At 35.2% G+C, this 12617-nt stretch overlaps 1 protein-coding gene across 4 annotated transcripts in view; it reads right to left on the bottom strand.

The window, feature by feature from the left end:
* The window catches only part of LOC131077029 (uncharacterized), a 116790-nt gene that overhangs the window by 71268 nt on the left and 32905 nt on the right, over positions 1 to 12617 (bottom strand). For all 4 annotated transcript variants that reach the window (XR_009113517.2, XM_058014388.2, XM_058014385.2 and 1 more), the window contains exon 3: positions 7937 to 8047. Coding sequence is in view for 3 of the 4 variants with exons in the window: in XM_058014388.2 (XP_057870371.2) it covers positions 7937 to 8047 (111 nt within the window). In the remaining variant the exon portion in view is untranslated. The remainder of the gene's footprint in view (positions 1 to 7936; positions 8048 to 12617) is intronic.

Raw genomic sequence — 12617 nt, forward strand, 5'->3', positions numbered from 1 at the left:
AGCTACAGCAAATCTGATTGCACAGAAACAATAACAATCTATTTTACATTTACATGGTATCAGAGCCTAACTATTTAAAGATCCGAATAGACTAAAAGCGAAGTTTACAAATTAAAATCGAAGATTTCTAAAATGGCGAATACAATCAGATTCGAGGAAGACTCGAAGGAGCAGCAAATTTTGTGGCTTGGAAAGTCAGAATTATGATAGTATGAAAAGAGAACAAAGTAATCAAATTCATAAAAGAAGACAAGCCCAAACCTGAAGACGAACATGAGAAAACTGTATGGAATGAAGGAAATGATAAAGCTGTAAAAATCATGATAGATGCAGTAAGGGATCACATAATACCACTTATATTAAAATATGACAACGCATATGAAATGTACAAAACCCTTGAAAGAACGTATGAGATAAACAACCGGAGCAAAACCCTAGCTCTAAAAAGACAGTTGAACCACATAAGTATAAATAAAGATGAATCAATAAACTCATACTTCATGAGGATAGGTTCACTCAGAGATCAACTGCAAAAACTTGATTATCATGTCGAGAAGCAAGAACTATCAATGATTACCCTAGACGGATTACCTGAATCCTGGGAATCACTCAAACAAGGCATAAATGCAAGGGATAAATTCACAGAATTTGATCGACTAAGGGATGACTATCTCCTTGAAGAATCAAGGCAAATGAAAGGGGGAAATCATAAAACCAAAGATGAGGACCTCCACATTTTGAATACCGACTCCCGTAAAAAAGACAAGAAGAGAAACTTCAAGAAAAGAAAATCCCACCATGGGAAAAGCTTTCATAAGAAAGACATGTCAAAAATCCAATGTCACAGATGTGATCAGTACGGACATATGTCATTTAATTGTCCTGACAAATTAAAACAGCATGCATCATTCGCCAAAGTAGAGAGGAACACAGAACTTGAATCTGAGAAGTTTGTATTATATTCAGCACTATCAAATCAAGCTTCAAACAAGTCTAACACTTGGGTGATAGACAATGGATCGTCAAGACATGTCACCGGATTCAGAGAATTATTAGACTCAATGGAAGAGGGATCAAATGAAGAGGTAACAATAGGGGATGACTCTACACATCCAGTAAAAGGTGTCGGGACATGTACAATCAGACTAAAGTCTGGAATCTCAATTCAACTCACCAGAGTACTATTTGTACCAAGTATCAAAAGGAACCTAGTCTCTATCTCTGCACTTGAGGATGATGGATACAGAGTCTCATTCATAGACGGAAAAGTAATGGCATGGCCAAAAACATCCACCTTCAAAAGAGCACAAGTGATTGGTTACAGACAAGGACACCTATATGAATTGTGTAATGAGCCAAATCAAACCTTACTTCATTAAGTCACAGATCAAACAAAAATTTGGCATAGAAGACTAGGGCACTTACACTTTCGTGCTCTACCCTCTATGGAGAAATTAGTCACAGGACTATCTAAACTAAAGCCAATTCATTCAGATGTTAGTAAAGGATGTGCACTAGGGAAAAACACTAAAAGCTCTTTTCCCTACAGCTCTAGAAAAACTAAAGTAGTACTAGAACTAGTTCACTCTGACTTATGTGGGCCTATGTCTGAACCATCACTAGGGAACGCTTTATACTATGTAATCTTTGTAGACGATTTCTCTAGGAAAACTTGGATTTATTTTCTTAAAAGTAAGGAATCTGAAGATATTCTTAGGAAATTTAAAGAGTTCAAATCTATTACAGAAAATCACTCTAGTAGGAAAATCAAAACTCTAAGGACTAACAATGGTAGGGAATACACATCAGATGTATTTAAAGAGTTTTGTAAAGATGCTAGGATTAAGAGGGAGTTCACTGTACCCTACAATCCTCAACAAAACAGGATTGCTGAAAGAAAGAATAGAACAATAGTAGAAGCGGCAAGGGCTATGTTGTTGGATCAAAACCTAGAAACTACACTTTGGGGAGAAGCCACTAATACCGTTGTATACATTCAAAACAGATGTCCCCACTCTCATATTGGTGACAAAACTCCTGAAGAAGTCTTTGCTGGAATTAAACCTGATATTAGCCATCTCAAAATATTTTGATGTCCTATTTATATTCATGTACCTAAGGAGAAAAGAACTAAACTAGAACCTACTCGGCAGAAAGGGATTTTTGTAGGATATAGTGAAACATCTAAAGCCTACCGAATATTCATCCCTGGACAAAGACAAATAGAATTAAGCAGAGATGTCATATTTGAAGAAGATGTAGCCATTAACAAAACAAGGAGTTCCATCACACCTAAGATCCCAACTAATTCCATGAATTTGGAAGAAGATTCTCCTTCTGAAACTCAGAGGGAGCATCCTGAGGAAAACACCTTGGAACATGAGAACACTACAACAGAGAATCCCAGGAAAAGACCACTATGGGCCACCAAAACAGTACAGGAAGTAGAATCCTATGCAGCACCTAGAGGAACATTCAGAGAAAGCAAAAGACCTTCAAAATTTTCTAGCTATGTTACTCTAATGACAGATCTCATAAATGTTGAACCCTCAAGTGTCGGAGAGGCTCTTAAACAGCAAGTATGGAAGGATGCCATGATAGAGGAATATCAATCTATCTTAAAGAATGATGTATGGAAAATTGTGCCTAGACCTAAAGGAAAATCAGTTGTATCTTCTAAATGGCTCTTTAAAATCAAGCATGTTGCTGATGGCAGTATAGAAAAACATAAGGCAAGATTTGTTGCTCAAGGCTTCTCACAGAAGGAAGGAATCAACTATGACGAAACATTTGCACCTGTTGCACGATACACTTCTGTCAGAACAATCCTGGCTATAGTAGCATCTAAAGGATGGAAAGTTCATCAAATGGACATAAAAACTGAATTTTTGAATGGAACAATTGAAGAAGAAGTATATCTGGAGCAACCTGAGGGATTTGAGGTAAATAATGCGAAAACACATGTATGCAAGTTAGAAAAAGCACTGTATGGGTTAAAACAGGCTCCCAGAGCATGGTTTGAAAAAATTGACAGTTACTTATTAGGGAATCCTGGCTATAGCAGCATCTAAAGGATGGAAAGTTCATCAAATGGACATAAAAACTATATTTTTGAATGGAACAATTGAAGAAGAAGTATATCTGGAGCAACCTGAGGGATTTGAGGTAAATAATGCAAAAACACATGTATGCAAGTTAGAGAAAGCACTGTATGGGTTAAAACAGGCTCCCAGAGCATGGTTTGAAAGAATTGACAGTTACTTATTAGGGATAGGTTTCACTAAGAACATTGCTGATCCAAATCTGTATTTCAAAACAATCAAAGGCGAAATGTTGATACTGATATTATATGTAGATGACTTATTAATTACAGGCGAAGATCATCTCATTGCAAAATGCAAACAAGAACTAGCTTCAGAGTTTGAGATGAAGGATTTAGGTCTACTCCATTATTTCCTTGGATTAGAAGTATGGCAAAGATCAGATGATATTTATCTAAATCAAGGTAAATACACCATTGACATTCTGAAGAGATTTGGAATGATGAATTGCAAGCCAATGTCATCTCCTATGGAAACAAACCTTCATAAACTAAAAGAAGCTATAGCAGATTCCAAATTTGCAGATCCAACATTATACAGACGGATTATTGGATCACTAATGTACCTAGTCAATACCAGGCCTGATATATGTTATGCAGTAAATGCACTCAGTCAACACATGGTTGAACCCAAAGAAATACATTTGGTTGCAGTAAAGCATATATTGAGATATCTACAAGGTACCTTGGACTATGGACTTCATTATGAACAGACTGCATTGAACTTACATGGATACTCTGATTCAGACTGGGCTGGAAGCGTGATAGAGAGGAAGAGCACTTCAAGATGTTGTTTCAGCTTAGGATCAGCTATGGTATCTTGTATCAGCAGAAAACAATCATCCGTAGCTCAGAGCTCCACAAAAGCTGAATATATAGCTGCATCCATGGCAGCTAAGGAAGTTGTATGGTTGAGGAAACTGATAGTAGGACTGTTTGGTGAAAGTCTGAAGCCTACAATCATTCGTTGTGACAATCAGAGTTGCATTAAACTTTCAATGAATCCAGGTTTCCATGATAGATCCAAGCACATTGAGATCCCATATCACTATGTGAGAGATATGACAGAGAGAAAGATAATAAGATTGGAATATGTCAATATAGGAGATCAGACAGCTGACATTCTCACCAAACCCCTAGCAAGAGTGAAAATTGATCACTTCAGGAGGTATCTTGGTATGGTTAAAATGTAATTGATACATATAAAGATGTTTAAAATTATGTAAACTTCTTGGTCATATAATTAAGTATATGAAGTATGTAACCTTTCCCTGTGTACATTTCTAAAGGATGTCGATTCTTTAGTTAATGAACGCTTGTATTTAAACATTGTAAGGTGACGATCTTATAAATGTTTGGAAGATCATATAAACTGAAAATCAGACAATTTGAATATCAGTAATATGATAAGTTATAGTAGACATTATGTAAGCAGATTAATGTCAGTGCACATACTATAACAGGGATATCAAAGTGAGTATATTCTTAGTATCACAGGCTGATACTTAAACAGGGATATCAAAGTGAGTATATCCTTAGTATCACAGGTTGATACTTAAACTTGGATATCAAAGTGAGTATATCCTTAGTATCACACATTGATACTTCACACCTAGGTGAAGTGATTCTCAAGAGATTAGTGATGAGCTCAATTAAAGTTTTAGGCCTATACTCCTAAGACTAAGAGGGAGTGTTAAATTATAGTCTCAGTCATAACACTCAAAAAAACTAAATCTGTTTCTCTAATTGTATCAGCGCACAGAATACTAATTTTGTTATTTACGATTTAATTAAGATTGGAATTTAGTTATTGTTAACTAACAAATTAGTTTTGCAAACATTTAGTTTGGTTAAAGTAATGAACGCCGGTGTAGAGGATCGTGGCTCCACACAGGGGTCACCACCCTATGTGGAACCACGTGATTCCACATAGGATCGCGACCCCCTGTGGGGGCACGATTCCATGAAGATAATCGCATATATATGCCATCCTCCCTATTGAGCTTGGTGTTCGAATTGAATAACAAAACAGACAGAGATCGGTGACCTATATATACATTTGCCTTCGTACCTACAGAGGCAAATCGATAAGAGACATAATCGATTTTCATTTCTTCGATCTAACCCTAACATACCAAATTTTGAAGCTACAGCAAATCTGATTGCACAGAAACAATAACAGTCTATTTTACATTTACATTTATCAATGAGTTAAAGAAGGATCTTTAAAACCAAGGATTTTTGTTCTTTAGCATTAATAAAATTCCATGATGAAAAGCTAGAAAATGAATTTGAATGTAAAGTTGTTGCTGATGCTGGCATTTAAGTACTTATTTTAGACATTTTAATTTGTACCTTCTCGTATAACACGAAATGAAACAATATGTGAGGATAAGCCTTTCTTCAAATTAGAAGGAGAAGCTTCCTTGTAACAGAAAACAAAACTGAACCCTAAAATTTAAAGAAACAACCTCTAGCTTTTTACCATATGAACAAATTAATCTTTAGATTTTGGACACTCGTTGCAAACAAACTAAAGAAATTCCCTTTCTTTTTAATTCTTGGACAAGGACACAAGGCTTATCAGCACTTCTACTCAAGATGAGAGACTTTTTATCTTTTCTCGAAAGTAAACACATGCAAGAACTATCAAACACTTGTACTCTCTAGCTAAAAGAAAAATCTAGACAACATGACTACAACACAAGAATTGGATTGGAAACAATAAAATCATTTCAGCAAACTGGTTAAAGCTATTATGTACAAAGTCACAATATGTTCATCAATGAAACCTGAATAAAAAGCTTGCACGTTTAAAGAAAGATTGTCCAATTTGACTAACAAACGAACAAAAGACCACTTGGACTGTAATTTCAGCAAAACTAGGAGTAAAAATTACCATTTAAAAATTTAATTGCCAACAGCACTTGCTTATGTTTTTCCAATACTTTGCAAGAAAAATAAATTAATTGCTAAAAGAAGCTCTAGACTGTAAATAGTTCACTTGCACACAAAGCAAGCCCAAAATATAATTTTGTACTCAAATAAATTAATTCAAATTAATATCTCCAAAAGAAATTTATGATAAGAATATATCTCTATAATTAGACCTCCTATAAGGTCATCGTAAAAAAGACTGTCTCTAAATGTATATCTTATTAGCAAATTATCTCAAAATAGCTGCCTCTCAAACATAGCACAGGCTAAAAATAGCCTATCTGGTGTTAGTGCCTTGCAGTGATTCCGCATTGTAATCATGAAGATCCTCTGAAGAAACCTTGAAACTGATAACTCGGTGACTTGAATCTAAAAACCCTAGACGTTGAAGACAAAACCCTGACAATTAAACCTGGTGCTTGCTTGATGAACACTTAAAATGATCTTCATTGTTGAGTCATCACACCACCAACCTTTGAAAAAAGAGTTAAGTAAATGATAAGGTTACATGATAATTGCTCTAGGTATTGGAATAATGGAAACAAGTGTTGATCCTTGGGCAACTTGTGATGAGACTTGAAGAATCTGTCATGAAGATGCTGAGAAACTTGTCTAATGGTGTGCTTTGATATTTTGAGCGTGTAATTTGGATTTCTTTAAGTAGAGAGTGTTCTTTTGAATCCTTAATGCACTTTATAACTTGGCATTCACTTTGTCCCTCTAGAGTACCCTTGGGCCCTTGGATGCACTTTTGTTCTACTTTGAAAATTGACAATTTGACATCAAGTCTCTTGGGCACACCTAGGAGTCCTGGTGTGCAAATTTTTCCTTCTAATTTTCAATTAACATTTGATACTTAGGTGATTGGGGAGACCTTTTTGACTTAGATGCCCATATTCTTATAATTTCACTTTGACATTTGCCACTTCAGTGAAAAAAGTGAATGTCAAGTTAATTTGTAATTGACATCAAAAAGTGCAAGCAATTTAGTGATTTTGACTTGAAGTTTACCAAAACATGACATTTCCCCTCCTTGGAGTGCACCTAGACACTAGGGAGATATTTGAATGTTTTACTTTCAAGTATGACAATCTCTCTCTTCAGCACGATCCAGACCACTTGTGCACCCTTTTCCTACTTGAAATCCTAAGAAGATACCTCTCATTTGTCATTTGTCCAAAAAACCATGATAACCTTGGAGTGCACCTACTTGACATTTCCTACTTGTGTTTTCCTACTTGACATTTCCCCTCCTTGGTGTGCACCTAGACACTTGAGAGACATTCGAGTGCTTTTACTTTCAAGTATGACAATCTCTCTCTTCAGCACGTTCCGCACCACTTGTGCACCCTTTTCCTACTTGAAATCCTAAGAAGATGCCTCTCATTTGTCACTTGTCCCAAAAACCATGATAACCTTTCATCTACCTTAGAACACCTTTGCCATTCCTTCATTGTCCAAGATTTTGTATTCTCCCTGCTTGATGAGATGAATAACTTCTTTTGTTGACCCTGCAAAGGTGTTAGCTAAAAAACCAATGGCATTGAAAACCATTAGAAACAAGTACTCAAGCCTGACATACAAAAAATAAAAGACAGGGTTTTTTTTCTTAAAAGATGACTCAATAAAAATTAAAAAAACATATAGGTACAATACTCGTTAAAAGAAAAATGCTTCTATGGGATTACTGTTATACTTAAGAGTTTAGACGAATAATAGGCTCCTATCTGCTTACAACATATGCATAGATTTAGTCATAATCGTAATGCTGGTTTGTTTATCATTATTTAAGTAATTATTAAAAAATGAAAAGGTTCTACAAGGTAACTGTTGTACTACAGATGAATAGTACGCTCATTTCTGATTATAACATATCCATAGATATAGTAAGTGTAATACCTGTCTTTTGGAGGCCCTTCAAAACAGTTAGTGCTGGTTTGTTTATCATTGAAGTTGAAAGCCCAAGATCTTTTGACTTGAACATCTTCCATTCAGGGGTGTCAGCATATCCTAGGAAGGATTATAAAATAAAAGCAAATAAATTACAAGAGTTGAAAATAAATCCCAAAATAAAGTAAATTCAACCAGCTAGTGTTAATTGAAACTCTCAAAACCAAGAATTTTGTACAAAATCGTGTTATAAGTCCAAGCTCAATGGTTTATACTTCTTCATTCCCTGTGTATTACAACAGCGAATGCAATTTTCATACTAGTAACTTGCATTTTGAACTAACCAAACAAAATAAATAAATGAACACTAAAAAATCCAACTGATCACAATAGCATTACCCATCAATGGTATAAGAGATAAGAAATTAAGTAGAAAGGAAGTCAAGTGGATCTCTCCTTCAAGAGGATTTCATAAACTTAATTTTGATGAAACAGCTAGGACCAACACAGGCCAGACTGGGGCTGGTTGTTTGATTAGGGATAAAAAGGGATCGTTTCCAAAGGAGCATCCTTCTTATTGCCTGTTTCAACCAACAATGAAGCTGACCTTTTAGCATTCATTAAAGGTATTTAAATAGCAATAAGCTTTAAGGTTAGTTCTTTGGAGAGGAATGCTCAAAGGGAATGCCACTGTTTGGAAGCTAGAATCTATGCTTAAAGAGACCCAAAGCTTTTGGAGAGGTGCAAAAATGTCTCCCTCCAACATTGTTTTAGATAGGAAGCTCTGCAGCAGATTTCCTTGATGATGCAGGGATTGATCAGTCCCTATTTTCCACATTGATCGGCATGGAAGCTAATTCTTGGCTCAGTCTTGAATCTATTCCTCAATCAAATTAGCTGACTGGTCTTTCTCTAACCTAGAGTGGTTTATGGTGAAGGAAGCCTCAAGAATTTCCGGGTATGTGGTTTGGAGGAGCATTTGCACTTTTTTCTTTAAAAATTAAAATTTCAATTTTTTCTTTAAAAATTAAAATTTCAATTTTTTCCTTTGTTATTATTTTCACCTTTGTTGGAAAAGACATCTTTTCTGATGATGGGAACCCCTTACCTGAAAAAGGAGGGGATGTGTTTTCAATAAATGCAGACAATCTGTTCAAAGATCTCCTTTCTACAGAAGTAGATTTGGAGGTAGGATTTATTTACCCAGCTTTATGGTGGAAGAGAAGAGCTTTTACTAGGGATTTTGTTTGGAGTCTGGACTGAAGCTGCATGCTGTAATGTCCCCATTTCAAACTTACCATAATTTAGTACTGAGACATCAATTTCAAATTAAAGTGAGAATGATAATATATTAATAAACATAACATTATTAAAACTGAACACATTTCATTAAAATATTGAATTTAAAAAGAGTAGAACTTATCTTGGCACTCTCTCTGATATACCCAAACAAAATTCTTCAGCATGTTGTTGACTCCTCTTAAACATTTGTTAACCCTTTGGTAACACTGATTGCTCAAATCACAAACAAAAATTCCCAGATTCCTTGTAAAAGCTTAAGTGGTGTTGAAATTGAAAACACAAACAATATCTCCAAATATTACAAGTGGGCCCCATTCCCTATAGTCTAGCTGCTGCTAAAAACACAACAAAAGTTGTGAAATCTTCAACCTTTTCTGCAAATACTGTTGGAAGATTCTTTTATTATAATATTCTGAATAATTATTGGGTGGGCCCACAAAGCACTTTGGCAAGCTCCTTCTAATATTAATTAACTTAAATTTCTGTTGAAGTCTTTTTCCTTAAATTCTGATATCTCTGTCAGATCAGCGGCCCCCCACGTGGTATTTCTTCCTTTATAATAAGATATGGTGTTCTCCCTGACTGCTGACTTTGTTCCTTATGCAACCAATAGTATGCCCAAGGTAATTGCTCACAAGGAGCGATCCAAAATGGATAACTAATAAGAGACAAACTTCCACGATGCCTCCTCGGATGATTGTGAATGATTTCTTATATCTTCGTGGGACTGATAAGTTATGCTGCCAAGAGACATGTCTTATGTGTTAACGCACCACTTCATTACTAATTTGGTTATCAATTGCCATTAACCAATCTTAATCTTATGATAGGCGGGTAGGTTATCTTATTCAATCTAACTTGGTAGTGGTTGCTTATGATTATAGTCGCTGCCTTTAGCCAACCTAATTCTTGCTTCTTCCAGTAGATATCGATTACAGTATTATTTTGACTTGCCTATGATAACGTGACCGGTGTCATTATTACAAGTCATTGTTGCTTGGCTTCAATTTATTTATAACGTAATATTACCCTTCATGATATCCTTACTCCTTTTGATCTATATCGCATATGATAACTCATATCTTCAAGGTAATTGTTATGTCTTAGATATTATTTTCTTCTGGTTTGGTAGTTCCGATACTAACGTTATTAACGTTGATGCTCATGAACATCTTCACCGGAAGACTAACCCTTATTCAATGCTTGACTGTCAACTCTCCATATGTGACATTAACCTCCGTTTGATAACACTTAGGAATTTATCCTAATCATTCTTGCTTCCTCGATACTTGTCCCTTGGTTGGATGCTGATTGTCGATATGAGGATAATCGCTGATATAAAACTGTGACTCCTCACAATTCATTCATAATTCTAATCATTAATAACGTAATCATTGTTATCGACCAATGTTTGGTCAATGTCGTGTTCTTCATGTGTTATCGACTGGTTTTGTGATATTGATTAATAGCATGTTGGCTATCCCCTGTAGTTGTTGACCAATTGATTTACCAATGGCAATCTAGAGGATTCATGCCAATATTTTTTTTAAGGGCCTCTTCAGCCGTTGTTTACTTCTTGATGGTATCAATAGTAATATTGTAAAATTTATATTATTATTAATTTAAATATTTCAAATATATTATTATTAATTAATATTGAATAAATAAATAATTATTTGTTGGTGATTAATATATTAATTAATAATAATAGTGGGTTCATTTCGGATCTATATAACGATCAAGGAGGGGATATGACACATGCATTCTGGCCTTCAGTTTGGAGTGAAGTTAGCGCTGCTTCAAAGCCATCACAGATTTGAGGAGCTCCCTGTATGGCAGAACACTTTCAAACACAAGACTAGAGATACATTTTAAATGTCCCAAACTCATTAACTTCAAGGCTCGTCAATGGGGTTCTGAGATTTTATGGGATAGGAAACATAAGAGCCAAAAGAACTAGGATGTTCATTAAGCAAGAGTTTCAGATTAAATTGGAGGATATGGTCTCAGATAAAAGGCTGCTGGAGGAATATCAATGATTGTTCCCCTCAAAGAGAACACTAGAGCTTTGGTTTATTGGCTAGTGGTATGGTTGCATGGGGTCTTGGCTAATGTATGGTCTGCATGTGGGTAGTGCCTAGCAAATAATGATTTAGAAGCGTCTGGTTTTTTCTATATTGGTGTGTTGTTGTTTCAATATGTGCATGTGTGTGCACACACCTGTGCATATATACATGTGTGTGTGTGTATTCTAAATTAAATAGAGGTTTTTCTGTCTACTATAGCAGATACATTGTTGATATTTGGTTCAGCCAGCAATTTTTTCCTTGAATGTAATTGCAAGATTTTGATTTCTTGGTGTGGGCCCCTATAGAACCCACAGTTTACCTATCAAAAAAAGCCTGATATCAAACTTGGCCCGACAAAAATTGAGAATACCATTAAACAATGCTCTGGGAGACACTAAAAACTTTCCTGTCATGATATTTAAGCAGGAATCCACAGATTATCATTTAAAAAAGAATGGCCAATAACAAAATTGGCCGCACAGAATAGAGAATACCAAATTAAACAATGCGTTGGGAGACTCTAAAAACTTTGCTGTTGTAGTGCTTGAAGGAGGCACCCTTGTATTAAGCAATGGTAAAATTGTCTATAACCATACAGACAAAATCAGTTATTCTGAAATAAATTTATTTTGAGGAATGCACCAACTATAGAAGAAAAAGTTAGCTATACAATAATGTGGTAGTTCTGTCATGATGAAGCAATCAATTACTGCATCACATACACATGAATTATGCAGCCATTGGTTATGCATTCAACTTAAAAAGAATATCGATTACAATAAAGTGACTCCACAGGTTGCAGATTTCAAGCCAATCACACTAAGGACTTTGAGCCTTCAGGTGTTATAACTTATAAGAGAAAGTTAAGCCTAGATATGTATTTTTGAGTATAAGAGAAAGTTAAGCCTAGATATTTATTTTTGAGTATAAGAGAAAGTTAAGCCTAGATATGTATTTTTGCTCAAAAATACTGAGCAGGAGCCTGGAGAATTGTGTGTGGAAACTGCAACAACTATAATGCTCTTGGATTGGGTCAAAGTCAGAACCCATGCATTCTTAGAAAAATCTATTGGATTGTGTGCTAACTAAAATTTCCAGTCAAAATATAATAACTCTATTTGGTCCTTTTCCATATTCTGGCATAAAAATATACTAACTGTATTATACATTTTTTACATGATTCCTCGTATATATTCCAAAAAAATTACCAGATACTAATCACTTGTCATTGTTGTATCTTGATGTTAAAATTGCAAGCTAAACAAATTGGAACACAAAGATGGAACCAAAAAGTGAGAATGGGTGACATAGATGCAAGT

Source organism: Cryptomeria japonica, chromosome 9 (assembly GCF_030272615.1).
Source record: "Cryptomeria japonica chromosome 9, Sugi_1.0, whole genome shotgun sequence".
Classification (NCBI taxonomy): Eukaryota; Viridiplantae; Streptophyta; class Pinopsida; order Cupressales; family Cupressaceae; genus Cryptomeria; species Cryptomeria japonica.